Below are 14,068 nucleotides of genomic sequence, written 5' to 3' on the forward strand. Positions count from 1 at the left end.
GGATGATTTCTTAATAGCTTCATAAATCCATTCATGCATCGCACGCATACCAACGCCACTGTCAGCCTGCTGCAAGGCTAGACTCCACAGGCCTTGAAGAGTCTGCTATACAAACACAACTTAGTTGGCCTACATATTTCTCTTTGTTACAGTCACTCTGCTGGGGCAAGTGACAACAATTAGAAGTGTTATTTTGGTTGTTGAAGCTTCATTCTGCCTGATGGACAACGATGGAGACTCAAGTCCTTAGTATAGGCTACAAAGTCATGAAACTGCTGATGCTATGTATTCCTCCTTTCATTTGTGTTTAGTCTTTCTCTGAGTCTTGCCTCCACAGGGACTAAGCCAGACTGCTCAGCTGGCTATACCTCACAGCTGTGGCTGTGCACACTCGCAGTTAATTACAAGACCACTTCTGTATGACTGCGCAGTCAGCAGGTTCACTCCGCAGTCGCTGTGAGGGGTGGGCGAACTGAGCCCCTGAGTTCCCCTCATTATCTGCTCAGCGCTCACTTGTTATTGGGGTCTCTTGTGCTGGTGTGTACCACCCCCTGTCAGTGGGGTCAAGTACTGATTACTGTGCCCAATCACAAAGTGAAACATTTTTATCTAGATAATTGATAGTCAGCAAAAAGTACAAGATCAAGTACATAATCTAATTTGGCAACAATAAATTTCCATAAATTACAGTGACACTGAAGATTATTGTTAGCATCTTCGGCTAGTTTCCTCTGCTCCTCGTCACTGTAGCGATCAAAACATTTCCTGTGAAAGAAAAATGAGTCTTAAATATAGAACTATGGTGAGTAAAGGTAGGAAATTGTCAGTTTGTATAAGCAGACTAGTGCATACCTGCTCCAGATCCTCATTAATGTTAAAAGTAAGTTCCTGTCTTGCTTTTTCTTCCTGTAGCCAACAAAGCAAATGTACATATTTGAAGTCAAACAGGCATGTACACCAACTCTGACATGACTCTTCCTATGCAGTCAGGACATAATTACATTACTGTTTACAATATGTCATGAACAGTACACATCCACATTTGTGTATACACCAGTTTTTAAAGAGATGTTTTTTCAATCCTTCATGAATCATGAATTGAAGATGGTCAATGCTGCACCATTGTAGTCCATATTTACTGTGTTTCAAACCCCCCGGAAGACAATGTCTGTACTCTCAGAGGCTTAAAAAGGTGCCTGTGCTTATCACACAGTCAGAGAAGACAAAGTCAAGCACATGCAGCATGACCTTGGTGTAACTTACAGCTCCGCTCGTTGTGTCACAAAAACCTTTGTGATATTTCTGTTTACCCTTGTTGAACCAGATAAGGTGACAAAAGCTGTGCTAAAAGAGGAATTTGCTACTTAGAGCATAAATCTTACTTTTCTACTATTCTTAATCCCTCCCTATAGCCCTAACCTTTGAACAGCAGGTGTTTGTATGTGATGTTATGAAAGGGATTTGTATGATAAGGTTATTTTATACAGTGGGGCCTACCTTTGGGGAGACTCTGCTCTCTCCAGTGGTCTGCTGAGCAAACAAAACAGCATCGTGGACAGAAAGGAAGAGATTACTGCGGGCAATATTGCCGTCATCAAAAGCTCCACCGACCTCCAGGTCCTCATACACCTGAGCTGCAAGTGGCAAGACGACAAATATCACATCTGGATTTGAACACAGGCTCGATGTTCATGTGGTCTTTGAAGAGAACTAAAATACTATTTGCAGTCTGAAAGGTCATCAGTCACAATAAATTAATTATGTGGATCATCACTTTATCTGACTAGGAAATGGGAGGCATGTGCATGCTATGACGAGCGTTTATGTAATCTCTGACTTGCAATTGTCCTCTCTTTCGACCAGTGTCCTTCACAGACCCAGTGGACTTAATGTTGAATGACTGACATGGTCTCCGTTGCCATGCCAACTGTTCAGTAGAGGCAACAAAAGTGAAAATGCTCCTCAGTAGTTAAAGATTTTACCTTGAACATTAGCCAGGCATAGTTTAATGCCCAGCGTCGCGTAGCTTGAGTTCATCTGTGTGAGAGATGAAGGAAAGAAAACTGTTCATGGACAAGTTGAAATAACCACGACTGCATACACCCACACTCTCATAAAAAGGTTCAGTGAGGAAAATCAGGGTTCAAAGAACATGTTGTCACAAAAAGGTTTAACTTTGGTTTTGTACAGAAAATGGAAGCTTTTACATGTCGGGGGTTCTTTGATTAGCAGGCAACCGGAGAGGAGAGCTGAGCTACAGGACTGCAGTCTGCAGTCACCTGAAGTCTGCCTAATCCAGGTTAGCTCTGTTTGTTATTTAGACATTTAACTTTCTTGCACTTTGACAATCTCTATCTCTTTAGGATGAACATTTCAACATGAGAACAGTCCAATCAGGCTCCAATTAAGTTTGTTTCAGTTAACTTAGATGTCAGTTAAATATCAGATAAGGCTAACTGTTAGCACTCACTGCTGTTGCTGTTTAATTAAATGCAAACTTTCTCTGCGAAGAACCATTTCAAGAACTTTTTCTTGTAAACAACCCCAAAAGCTCTATTTAATGGACCCTGTAAAATGGTTCTTATAGGTTGTTTGCAGTCATGTGATGTTAAATACAGAAACTTAGAACCTTTGTCAATACTTTGATGCCCATCAGGTCTATGAAGCAGACCCCTGCCAAGTCAAGGATCAGGGTGTGGAAGGGCATGGGCTTGGGCTCCAGTGTGACAGCAGAGGGACTGGGCGGCTCCTGGTCAGGCGCCTCCTTGCCCAGCTCAGTATCACTACAGTGGAAGTTGACATAGCTGGGGAGAGGCTCAGGTTTGTTGGCACTGCCATCGTTCATATCAAAGTCATTTTGCAGTTCAAGCTGAGATATGGCCTAGATTTGGAGGAAACGCGTAGAGAAAGGTGCACAGAAAAGGTCACAGGTCGCATTTTCAGAAAATCTAATGTTAAACTGAGTGGGACATATTGACAGTGAAATCATGACACATAAAAAGGTTTTGTGTGTGATTCTGGCTATGAGCTGCATCCCACCTGAACCTTCATGTTCACCAAAGAGCTGAGTTTCCTCTTTATCTTCCCTTCCTCCTTCTCCTCTTTCTCTCTTTCCTTCTGTTCTTTCTCTAAGAACTTCCGCCTGGCCAGGATAAGTTTGCCAGGGTCCAGCCCCGTCTAGACACAAACACGGCTGTGTAAACACCCATACGCCACATGAACACAGTCATTCAAAGCTGGCTAACCTTGAGCGACAGCAAAATACTTTTTTCACTGTACCTTTGTGATGACCCTCTGCCGAAATATTTCAGCATTTGCAAAATAGAGTGGCGAGCAGTAGTTCACTATTTTCACCCCTGTTATTGACACGACCTGTGGAGTTATCACAAAAACAATGATGCAGCTCCCCTTTTATTACACACTGACACCCCATACTTAACTGAAAAGACAATATGTCAAATGTTGAAACTGAGAAATGTCATTGTTATTGACAATTGAAATTTGACACCAGCAACCTCTTCTTTTAACAACACTCTATAAGCATTTGAGAACTGAGGACACCAACTGCTGCCATTTTGAAAGTAGAGTGTTCTCCCATTCTTGCTTGATGTACGATTTCAGCTGCTCAACAGTTCGGGGTCTCAGGGGACCTTCCCTGAAAAAGACGTTGTCTACTTGGCAGCATATGTTTCTTCAAAACCTGTTTGTACTGTTCAGCATTAATGGAGCCTGCACAGGTGTGCAGGTTAGCCATGCCATGTGCACAAATGCCCTCCATACCATCATGGGTGATGGCTTTTGAACTGCTGATAACAAGCCAGATGGTCCCTTTCCTCTTTAGCACAGAGGACGCAGCATCCATGATTTCCAAAATTCAAATTTTGACTCCTCAGACCACAGGACAGTTTTCCACTTCGCCCAGCACATCTTAAATGATCTTGGGACCAGATTAGGGTGCAGCATTTCTGGATCTGGTTTATATACGCTTTCCTCTTTGCATGGCAGAGTTTTAACTTGTATTTATGGATTCAATGACAGATGATGGTTTTTGGAAGTTTTCCTGAGCTCATGCAGTGACGTCCACTACAAAATCCAGCCTGTTTTCAATGCAGTGCCGTCTGAGGGCCTGAGGATCACGGCCAGCCAGTACTGATTTTCAGCTTTGTCAGAAAGAGATTTCTTCAGATTCTCTGAATCTTTTAATGATGTTATGTACTGTAGACAATGCAGAAATTTCTTTGCAGTTTTACATTGAGGAACATTCTTCCTTCTGTCCTTCAGACAGAGGCCCAATCCCAAACCAGTCCCTATCACCTAACCCTATCCACTACCCCTCCGTTTGCGCGTTCACGTGCAGTTCCGCCATATTAAGGGCCGTCCCAAACCAATTATCACCGAGTGGAAGTGGCTTGTCAAGCCCTTAAATAGCGAGTCTGCACAGGTGCAGGCTCCCCGGTGTGTGCAGCGGAAATCACATCCGGAAAATGGAAGAAACAACATTCAAATGTAAGTTCCGTCTACTTCTTCCAAGTATTTTAGATCAAACACGCACATTTATCTCCTTGACACTGACTTTAGGCTACATAGAACATGTGAAAGATCACCAACAAATAACAGAAATTAAAAGGAGATTTGTGATTTGATTAGTCTTTATTTTGAACATATTAAAAAGATGATCACATTATCCCTAAAGCCGCATGTAGCAAACGCACAAATGCCTGCGTGCATAAATAAACGTCATCTATCACATATTTAATGTTTTGAAATATTATGTGTTTACAGGGACAGTGGAGCACAGGCAACGCGTCTGTCCATCTCCACGACAACTGTTCTTTCCTGTTTCCGGTAAGGTAGCGAGGGCATCCCACTCGTTTGGTTTCACTTTTATACCCTCCCCCTCAATCAGTAGTGCCCTCTGCAGCTGCAAGTGTCACTCCATTCAAAGTGACACTCGGTAGTGAAGGGGCAGTGAGTAGGGACTGGTTTGGGATTGGGCCAGACTCAGCCTCTATGGATCCTCTTTTTTATACCTAATCATGTTGCTCACCTGTTGCCAGTTGCTAATTAACTGTGAGATGTTCCACCAGCTGTTTTCTTTCAGTGTTTCACATCTTCACCAGTCTTTTGTTGCCACTGTCCAAACTTTTTTGAACTGTGTTGCTGACATTAAATTCAAAATGATGACAGATTTTTCAAAAAACAATGAAATTTCTCTGTTTCAACATTGATGACATATGTTGTGCTATTTTCAGTCAAATATGAATTTTTGCAAATCATCACATTCTGTCTCTATTTACATTTTACACAAGGTTGCATGTTGACAATTAAAACACACAAAAAAATGTAGCTTTTCATACCTTATTGTACACCTTTGGGTTTTTGTAGATATCTGTATCCATAATCTGAGCCACTGCTGAACCGTTCCGACTGTGAGGAATACAAAATGACTAATACATAAATATACAGTTTACACTCTCCTCCTGCATTGTCTTGCAGTTAAAAGAATATAGCATATTGCATGGAGTATACTCACAACTGCGTCTTGAATATCACTACCAGGATGGAAAAGCCCACTCCGATCGCAACTCCATAAGGTAAGCTGAGAAAAAATGTGGCCAAGAACGACACAACCCACACGCACTGGAAGAGAAAGAGCAATAGAATAAGATGAAGTATGGAAAAAAGACAATGCAATATTGCATCCAAGGCTCTAACTTACACAGTCCAATTTGCTTTTTTTCCATAAGTAATAGGGATCGGAGAGTTGTAGGAGCGTGTTCTTCAGATTGACTGCTATCAAGGCTCCGAGCACTGACTGAGGAAACCAAAATTACAAAGGTCACTAATCATGCCAACGTTTTTTAAAGGTATTTGCATCATACTCTTATGTCCACCTACTTTTGGAAGTGGTTCCAGATAGGCTCCCAATGCAAGCATGGTAACCATTACGACCAGCATCACACATAGACTGGCAAACTATGAGAGGGAAGCAACAGAGGTGCAATAGTTAGCAGTTAGTGTGAGATCTTTTCCTTGCAGTTTACTTATGCTTGACCTCAATTACTCAAGTACTTTGCAGGGGCAACAAAGCACTCACCTGTGAGGATCCACCAGCATTATCCACAGCCAGCGTCACAGACAGAGCACAGCAGATCACATGGATCTTAAAGAAGGACCCGAGGAAATTGCTGCAGCCGAGAGCGAACATTTCCTGTATGAGAACTCGCATGAGTTATTACAAAATAGGATAAAATACAAATTTTGATCTACTAATATAAATGTGGATCTTCTACCTGGTTGGGATCCACATCATAGCCATGCTTGGCTGCCAGTGTCCTGCCCATTGCCAAGTTAATGACATACCCAACGATTGCCAGGGAGATGGCTGTGCTCATCATGTCGTGCCACTGACTGATTTTGGGCAGGATTGGTGCTGGAAATCTGGAATAAAGAAAGAGTCAAAAAATTAGTTTCATTAATCATTTTAATGGATGAAACATTGATTCTAGCTTTGCTGATCTATGCTTTACCCCAAAGGAATTTCTCCCACTATGTCCATGTGATAGATCTTAGGAAGATGCAGAGGGCCTGAGATGGCTGTGGCCACCACCACCTGAGTACAACACAAACAGGGATCAATCACCGCTATCAACATTATACTCTATATCAGTAAAAAAAAACTGCAAAACAAATCTGAGCAACAGCTACATGAAATCTTACCAAATTTTAGAAAGTGCACTTTTCCATCCTCTGAGAAATGACAAGCTATAAAATACTTACAATAATGATCTCCATAGGAATGGGGAAGGGCAGCTTGTGGTGGTAGTGAGCACTCAGCTCCTTCACCACAATCAGAACTACGCTGCTGACCAGAGCAAACACTAACGACGCTATGTTGGTATCAGGGAGGCCACGTATAATATCTACGAGAGTCTGTGAGAAACAATTCAAAATTATCATACAATCATACAACCAGATTCTTAGATCACAATATTGAAGAGTTGCTTACGTATATAACGGCCAGCGGACCACTATAAGGTGGCACACTGATGCCAAAGATGTACTTGAGCACCGAGATGAGGATCTGCAAACCTGCAGCGGTCATGAAGCCTCTGATGAAGGACTCTGACAGGTAGATGGCTACAAACCCAAACTGCTTGAAGCCGAGGAAAATCTGCACGGACAGAAGCGCTGGTGAATGAGCTTTTAGGTTAGACTGCACCTCAGGTTTCTTTGTAAATTAGTGCTTTTAGTGCCACGGGTACCTGTATGATTGCTGTGAGACAGGCAAGGGTTCCAGATATTCCCAGGCGAACCTCATTCATCAGGGCTGTGTCCACTACTGTAGCGTTTAGAGTGGCATTGAAATGACTGAAGTCAGACTCTGGGGCCAGCCTAAGACACACGATTCCCACCATAATGCTGAGGACAGCAAACGTACCTACACATAGAAAGCAGTGCGTTACATCTATTTCCATTGCCATTCTGCAAACTGGGCAGAGTTGGGCTGAGCGCAGCTGATCTGCAGCTCTGGCAACTTATCACTGTCATCATATGAAATGGCTGTAGATAAATCACTCGGATTTACCCGGGACCATCTGGTGAGCAGTGCCCATGAAGAAATACGGGATGAGGGGGAAGAAAGAGGAGTAGAGACCGTTGACAGGAGGGAGGTTTGCCAGGAGGGCGAACGCCATGCCTGGAAAGAACAGAAGCCTTTCCATAACTGTCACATAAATGTACAGAAAAATACAAAAGCTGTGTTGTATATTTAAGCAGCAACCAGCATCAGGCAGTGTGCATTACACAGAGGCCTCGGAGAAAGCCGGCCGACCTTGGGGAACCTGAATGGTGCCGGCGCTGACCCCGCTGATGACATCACACAGCAGGTTTTCTTTCACTTTGTACTTGGGAAGCCAGCTCAGTACTGGCAGATGTCTGAATAACAAGCCCTTTAGCCTCAACACGGAGCATCTGACAGAAACAAACAAGCGAAAGGCTTTGAAGAGCTCAGGTTTTCCGGTTGTTACTTTGAACAAGTCCATAACACGTCTAAACTTTGCCTTGAGTCATAGCTTCAGGCCTCTCCACCATTTGATCACAACACAAAGCCTGTCAGAGGTGGAGTTTGTGTGATGGGAGGACATGCAGCTCGTGTTGACTGTGTGGAGAGTCTGTACCTGAAGAGATTCTTCACTTTCTCTCCAGCAGGGAATTGTCGACTCTTCTTGTCAAACTCTCTGTCAAAGTCTGGGAGGTTATATGCCGGCCTGTCAATCACATAACGTGGGCGGTCTGGGTGCATGGCTACGTCACACTGAAACATATCAACACCAGATAATTGTCTCTAACACTATTCTGCAGGTGCAATTTAAGGAACTGGCATATAATTCAATCCAGTTAATGAATATGCAAAACATATCTGTCAGCTGAGTCTGGTATCTTTTATATTGTCCTAAAATTTGTCATTAATCAAAACAAGGAAGTGTCAAATTCATTTTACTTCACCAGCATACAAAGCTATACTTAAATTCTATTTCTAATATATTAAAGTGTACTGCACTTTGACCTGAGTTCAGATCCTTTACTTAAATAAAAGTACTAATACCACACTATAATAATGCTCTGTTCCAAGTAAAAGTCATGAATTTAAAATGTTACTTAAGTATAATCAGGTATAATCATCTGACAAATGATCATTATTACAGATTGATGGGTTGATTATTTTCTCGTTTAATCAATGGTTTGGTTTGTTAATTCTGAAAATAGAAAGAAATTATGTCACAATTACCCAGAACCAAAAGTGACACTGTCACAGTGCTCGTTTTATCCGAGCTACAGTGCAAACCTCAACATAATTTTTTTAAAAAGCACCAAACACTCATGACCACCATGAAATATTTTTGTATAAAAAATGACATGATGATCAAAATAGTTAGTAGTAGTAGTAAAAATGCATTTGCAAAGAAACAGTAACGAAAGTTGTCTGATAATTGCAGTGTAGGAAAAAGTAGTTCCCTCTGAAATGGAGTAGTGGAGTAGAAGAAGAAATTAGCCTGAGAAGACAAAAACAAGACTTGAATGTCTTAAAGCCCATCTGATTTGAAAATTACATTCATACACTTGTGGAAACAAGGGGATCTTTAGTGTTGCACTTATGTTTTATATTTAAGTGGTCTATTTCAAGTGCAAGGCTCTAATCTAACCTTGAAGGGTGAAGGATCAGCCAACAGGTTGGTGGACTGTTCAAACATTTGCTCAACACCAGGTAAATAAAAGCACACGTTCAAGTTCACTGTGCATCTGTCTGCACGCTGGAAGGAAAAGATTCAACAAGTCTACCACATTCCATGTTTTAGAAGAAAATATATGTTACAAATCTGCTTAAGAACATGAACATTTTACTATTAACAGTGAACAAATGGTCAAACTAGTGTTTAGATGTGATGTCTGGGAACAACAGACAAACAAAAAGCTAAATCAATTAACTCGTTACATTGCAGAGTTTAGGTTGGAGGGTTAGAGCTCAAGACGAAATAACTGAATATGAAGTCAGAGCTGCAAAGAGATTCTTCACTGTTTAACTCGAGACCACCTGTTGATCATATTATCTTTAATCACTCACAAATGTTTCTACTCTGATTAGTCAGTGAAGCTCTTTCTTAAAGATTTGTGTCCCCTTTTAATGATGCCACCAATGAATCGGTCAGCAGGTGTAATGAGCTGACCTCCATCTCAGTGTCTGCATCACGTTTAGAAGCTCTGGTTCTGTTTTACTGTAGAAGTCTGAGAAGACGGCACTGTACCTTATTGTAGAAGCACGGCGTCTGCAGGCATTTGGCTCAGATGTGCGTAAAGCCCACACGTTTGATTACTTATCAAGCTACGTAAAGACTCTCTACACCTTCTGGGTGGAGCTTAGAAACTGAAACACTTTCAAACTGATTCAGTAGGCTTCTGTTGAATCTGTGCCGTGTGGAGCAGGAGACATCGTGATGTAATTAACAATAAATGCAACTTTTAATGGGTTGGTTTCTATGTACATACATGTAGCATCCTCACATTCATCCTCTCGTCAACAAAAATACATTTGCACATGTTTTATGGTAAAAGGTAGACATAAGCAACAGCTGAAACTCAGACACTGACAAAGCCTAGTTTAACCTGACCTGCACAAATCATACGAACTATAAAAGAAATGATACATATAAACAGTGTGTTTGAACATTTAAAAGGGGAAACAGATGACCATGTGTAAAATGATTTTTTCCCCTGCTGTATCAGGATTGGTGTGCAAAACAATGGCATCAATATCAAAGACTAAAGTGCAATTATTCATCAAATCCATTTGTCTTATCTCTTCACAGGAATGTCAGAATTTTGAAATGGACTCTCAGCAGAAAAAAGCAAGTCGCCCCCTGGTGGAAGGAAAGACAAATAGCACAAATTCCACAGGAATGCCTTTCCTTCAGCTGTCATGAGAGGAAAAGCCGACCATGAAGGGAGAAATAAAGTATGTGAATTTTAAAAAGTGATTTCTCAAACATCGCTGACGATGAAGGGAGCAAAGAGACTGACTGCGGACACTAAGACAGTGACAGTCTAGAAATACAAGTGTTCTGTGGTTCAAAAAAAAAACTATGACAAAGCTCATTTGGGTACAAACATCAAGCAGTCCAACAAACACTGTCAACCTAGCGTTAGCAGAGCGGCTTCAGGTAGGAGGTTTTAGTTTTGGTTCTGACGATTTCAGCTTTAAGAATATTTTCATTTTAACAGCTCATCGTTGGATTAAAAGCCTGTTCGAGAGCCTGTTAGTTGTTTTTAAGGTGATACAATCTGAAAATGTCAGTCCGAAAAGCCCCCTGCACGTCTCTTCATAAACAGCCTCGAGACATTCGATCAAAAGCAGTTCCAGTCCTCAGAGGTTTAGACTTATGACTACTTACAGGAGAATAATATGTGGATCATTAAAAGTAGGAGAGCAGGTTAGAATACAAATACAGAGCTTATTAAGCAAGTGCAACAAGTGCAAATCCATGTGGTAAAAGTCAGATGACTTTTTAATCTAGCCATGTCTGCTTTTCCCCCGCTTTGTAACAAGTGCTCCTTTGACCAGCTCCCGCTGGCAGCCTAAAACCTTCAAAGTCCATCACAGTCTATAAAATCAGACTAGAAATCGCTGAGGATGCTGATGTCAGCAAACTCCTGGCGATATCTGTAGGAGTATAAGGCTAAGAGGAAGGACCATTTGAGAGTCAGGAAGCTCCACACGCAGGAGAGATAGAGGCTCCTCGGGTCAGTGAGAGCTGTGGGGCAGAAAAAGCAGGGTGATGAATAAATGCATGAGGAAATCAGCCATCTGAGTTATTAATAATGGATGTTTTCTTCTAATTCTACAGTATACAACACATAACTCGTTAGAAACTAGGAAGTAAAGAGAGGATTACACTGCTTCTGTGTGATGGCGAGAGTTAGGAAGGTGATGAAGGCAGCCACAGCCAGCACTGAGAAGAGCACACCGACAGCGATGAAGAACTTGAGGCCTTTGAGCCAGGTGCGCCAGTAGTCCTGCATGTACATGACGTGTGTGACGAGAGCCCAGAGCGCCAAAACTCCTGTCGAAAGAGACAAACACACACTTTCTGAGTGTATTTTAAAACTAGGTCCATACAGCTCATAGACTATATTCAAATACATGATATTATGCAAATGTCTTGTCGACAACCCAAAAATATTCAGCAATGAATGACAATATATACACATTTAAGAAGCTGGAATCAGAGAATTCTGTCTTTTTGTTCTTAAAAATGAGTCATCAATTATCAAAATAGTTGGCAATTAATGTACTTGTTGACAATTAAATGAGGCTCTGAACCAAAGAAAACTCACACGTTGGCTTTTTAAATTGTAAAACATCCCTCTGTGTATATCTTGGTCACAATTTAAAACAAAAAAAATCCAAGAGACTGATTTCAATATTGCTGTTTATGTGAGGCGATATCAATATCAACCTCAAAATTTAAAATCAGTCGGGTTATAACTAATATGGAGGTAAGCCTATCAAAATAAATGACATTAAATAAAACTGCCATTCTCTGAGGCAGTGAACGCAACAGTGAAGGAAACGGACAAGCTACAAACTGGTCATATGCACAAGTGTGATCTGTATTACAGTATTCTATCGTTGTTGTTGTTGTTGTTGTTGTTGTTACAGTAAACAAATACCGGGAAATACTATGATGTAAACAGTGAGACTGCATAAAGAGCAAACACCTTTTAATCATGTGATCATGGGGTGTCATGTTTGACTGTGCAGGCCTGGTATGAGGATTAGCTTCAGTTAAATGCTCCAGGTATCATGCGAGAAAGACAACTGTCCATTATCGCAGCGACAGTTCATATCACAGCTAACAATATAGGTGTTAAGATACCTGAGAGGCCTCCCATGGCCGCCGTCCACGGCTGTCTGTATGCAATGTTCCAGACCAAGAAAGCCGAAAGTCCAACCAGGGTGCCGAAGGTAGCATATCCTATGCTAACGTACACTCTGTTGAATCCCATTGTAAAATCCAACTACGACTGTCTAACTACAAAATGTTAGTAACAAGCGTAAGAGACAGAGAGGTGTTTAACAGAAAACAGACTGGTATTAAGCTAACACCAGCTTACCGCCACATTATGTAACGTTAACTAGTATCCTTGATATACTAACGAAAGCAAAACAAGATGAAGTTCCCCTCGGCTGAACGACCGTAGGGAACGACGCCTGTCGCCGTTAGCCAAACTAGCTTTACAAATCACCAAGTATAACCTGTTAGTGTGTCTTCTACAACACACTAATGGCAGAAAATAACTCGATGTTTAGCTAACAGGCGGCAGCAAAACACCGAGATGAGTGTTTATCTGATGTGCGCCGCAAAGATGGCAAGCTGTGATCCTGAGAACACTCCCACCGTGGACCCGTCTTCAGCCGACGCCACAACATATCAGCGAGGCCTGCATTTCTTAGGTTTTATTGGTTTCTACATGTATTTCACTGCTATATAATATTCTAATCACACATTGGTTTATGTTTCTGTGCTAGAAAAAACCCGGAAAATCTCGAGTTTGTGTTCATCAATTTTTCCTGAAGTCATCTATCACGTGTACATGAAATATCTTTGCACAGAGAAAAACTTCCTGCTCGTCAACATACCGCCCCTAGCGGAGCCAAGAGAAACAACAATTTCAGACCTCCTATACTACTACTAATACTCCATGAATAATAATAATAAACTGCAGCAGCATTCTGCACTGCTCTATTAAAAATGCTGTTCTTAACAATCATGAATGTATGTGTATTAAAGTGAGTAAATAACAGTGCAGGAAATGAACAAACATCTTTTTCAATAACTGTATCTCGAGCGCACGTTTTAGTATCTCGTGCACTCAATTTAGTAGTATATAGTTTTTTTTTCTTCGTGGCACTTCAGGGGCTCCATAATTTAGAAACATAGAATCATGACCAAATTCTATATGTATGTTGTTTGATCAAGTCATTTTTTTAGGTGACAAAAGAGTTCAAAACTGACATTTAATTTTAATTTTCTTTTGGCTGTTACTGGAAACCTCCACTAAACCAGCAGCAGACAGTCGCAGTGCTCTTGAAGGAAATAGTGAACAAAGGATTTCACCATCTGGTTTGGTCACACTCCTCTGACGCCAAAACTATTATGATAATTTGGTGACTTGTTCTTTGAGATGAATTGGATATGAGCATACATTTTTGGTACCATGAAGGCCATTGACGGCCATTGTGAATGCCTTTGTCATTTAATTTAGTGTGACAAATTTAAAATCCATGAAGGAAGATGTTGCATAAGTTCTTATGGCCATAAGGTCAGACAGAGAAATAAAAGCAGTCAGCTCAAAGAAGATAAAGCAACAATATTTAGTTAGAAGAATACATTAAAGGAGATGTCTTAGCTGTGAGTTTAGGAAATTTGCATATGTAGAGCTCTGAAATCTGTGTTTCAAAACGGAGTTTCAAAGGTTTCCTGTGGTTGTTAGGAGCTGTGCAGCAGTT

General features: G+C 41.2%; 2 protein-coding genes across 2 annotated transcripts; both read right to left on the bottom strand.

Moving 5' to 3' along the window:
- Positions 1-208: 208 nt before the first annotated feature.
- Positions 209-8,305, bottom strand: LOC139335279 (solute carrier family 26 member 9-like). The gene is made up of 20 exons (XM_070968808.1): positions 8,181-8,305; positions 7,835-7,974; positions 7,589-7,699; positions 7,266-7,441; positions 7,010-7,174; positions 6,781-6,933; positions 6,531-6,613; positions 6,294-6,441; positions 6,098-6,211; positions 5,899-5,976; positions 5,720-5,815; positions 5,534-5,640; positions 5,358-5,427; positions 3,280-3,372; positions 3,040-3,177; positions 2,630-2,881; positions 1,983-2,037; positions 1,498-1,634; positions 853-906; positions 209-217 (listed from the first exon to the last, which is right to left on the bottom strand). The coding sequence occupies exons 1-20, from the start codon at positions 8,303-8,305 to the stop codon at positions 209-211; spliced, it is 2,304 nt and encodes a 767-aa protein (XP_070824909.1).
- Positions 8,306-9,998: 1,693 nt separating this feature from the next.
- On the bottom strand, positions 9,999-13,165 carry slc48a1a (solute carrier family 48 member 1a). Its single transcript, XM_070969450.1, has 3 exons — positions 12,435-13,165; positions 11,451-11,618; positions 9,999-11,309 (listed from the first exon to the last, which is right to left on the bottom strand). The coding sequence occupies exons 1-3, from the start codon at positions 12,562-12,564 to the stop codon at positions 11,173-11,175; spliced, it is 435 nt and encodes a 144-aa protein (XP_070825551.1). The 5' UTR covers positions 12,565-13,165; the 3' UTR covers positions 9,999-11,172.
- Between the last annotated feature and the right edge of the window lie 903 nt (positions 13,166-14,068).

This window comes from Chaetodon trifascialis, chromosome 8 (assembly GCF_039877785.1).
Source record: "Chaetodon trifascialis isolate fChaTrf1 chromosome 8, fChaTrf1.hap1, whole genome shotgun sequence".
Classification (NCBI taxonomy): domain Eukaryota; kingdom Metazoa; phylum Chordata; class Actinopteri; order Chaetodontiformes; family Chaetodontidae; genus Chaetodon; species Chaetodon trifascialis.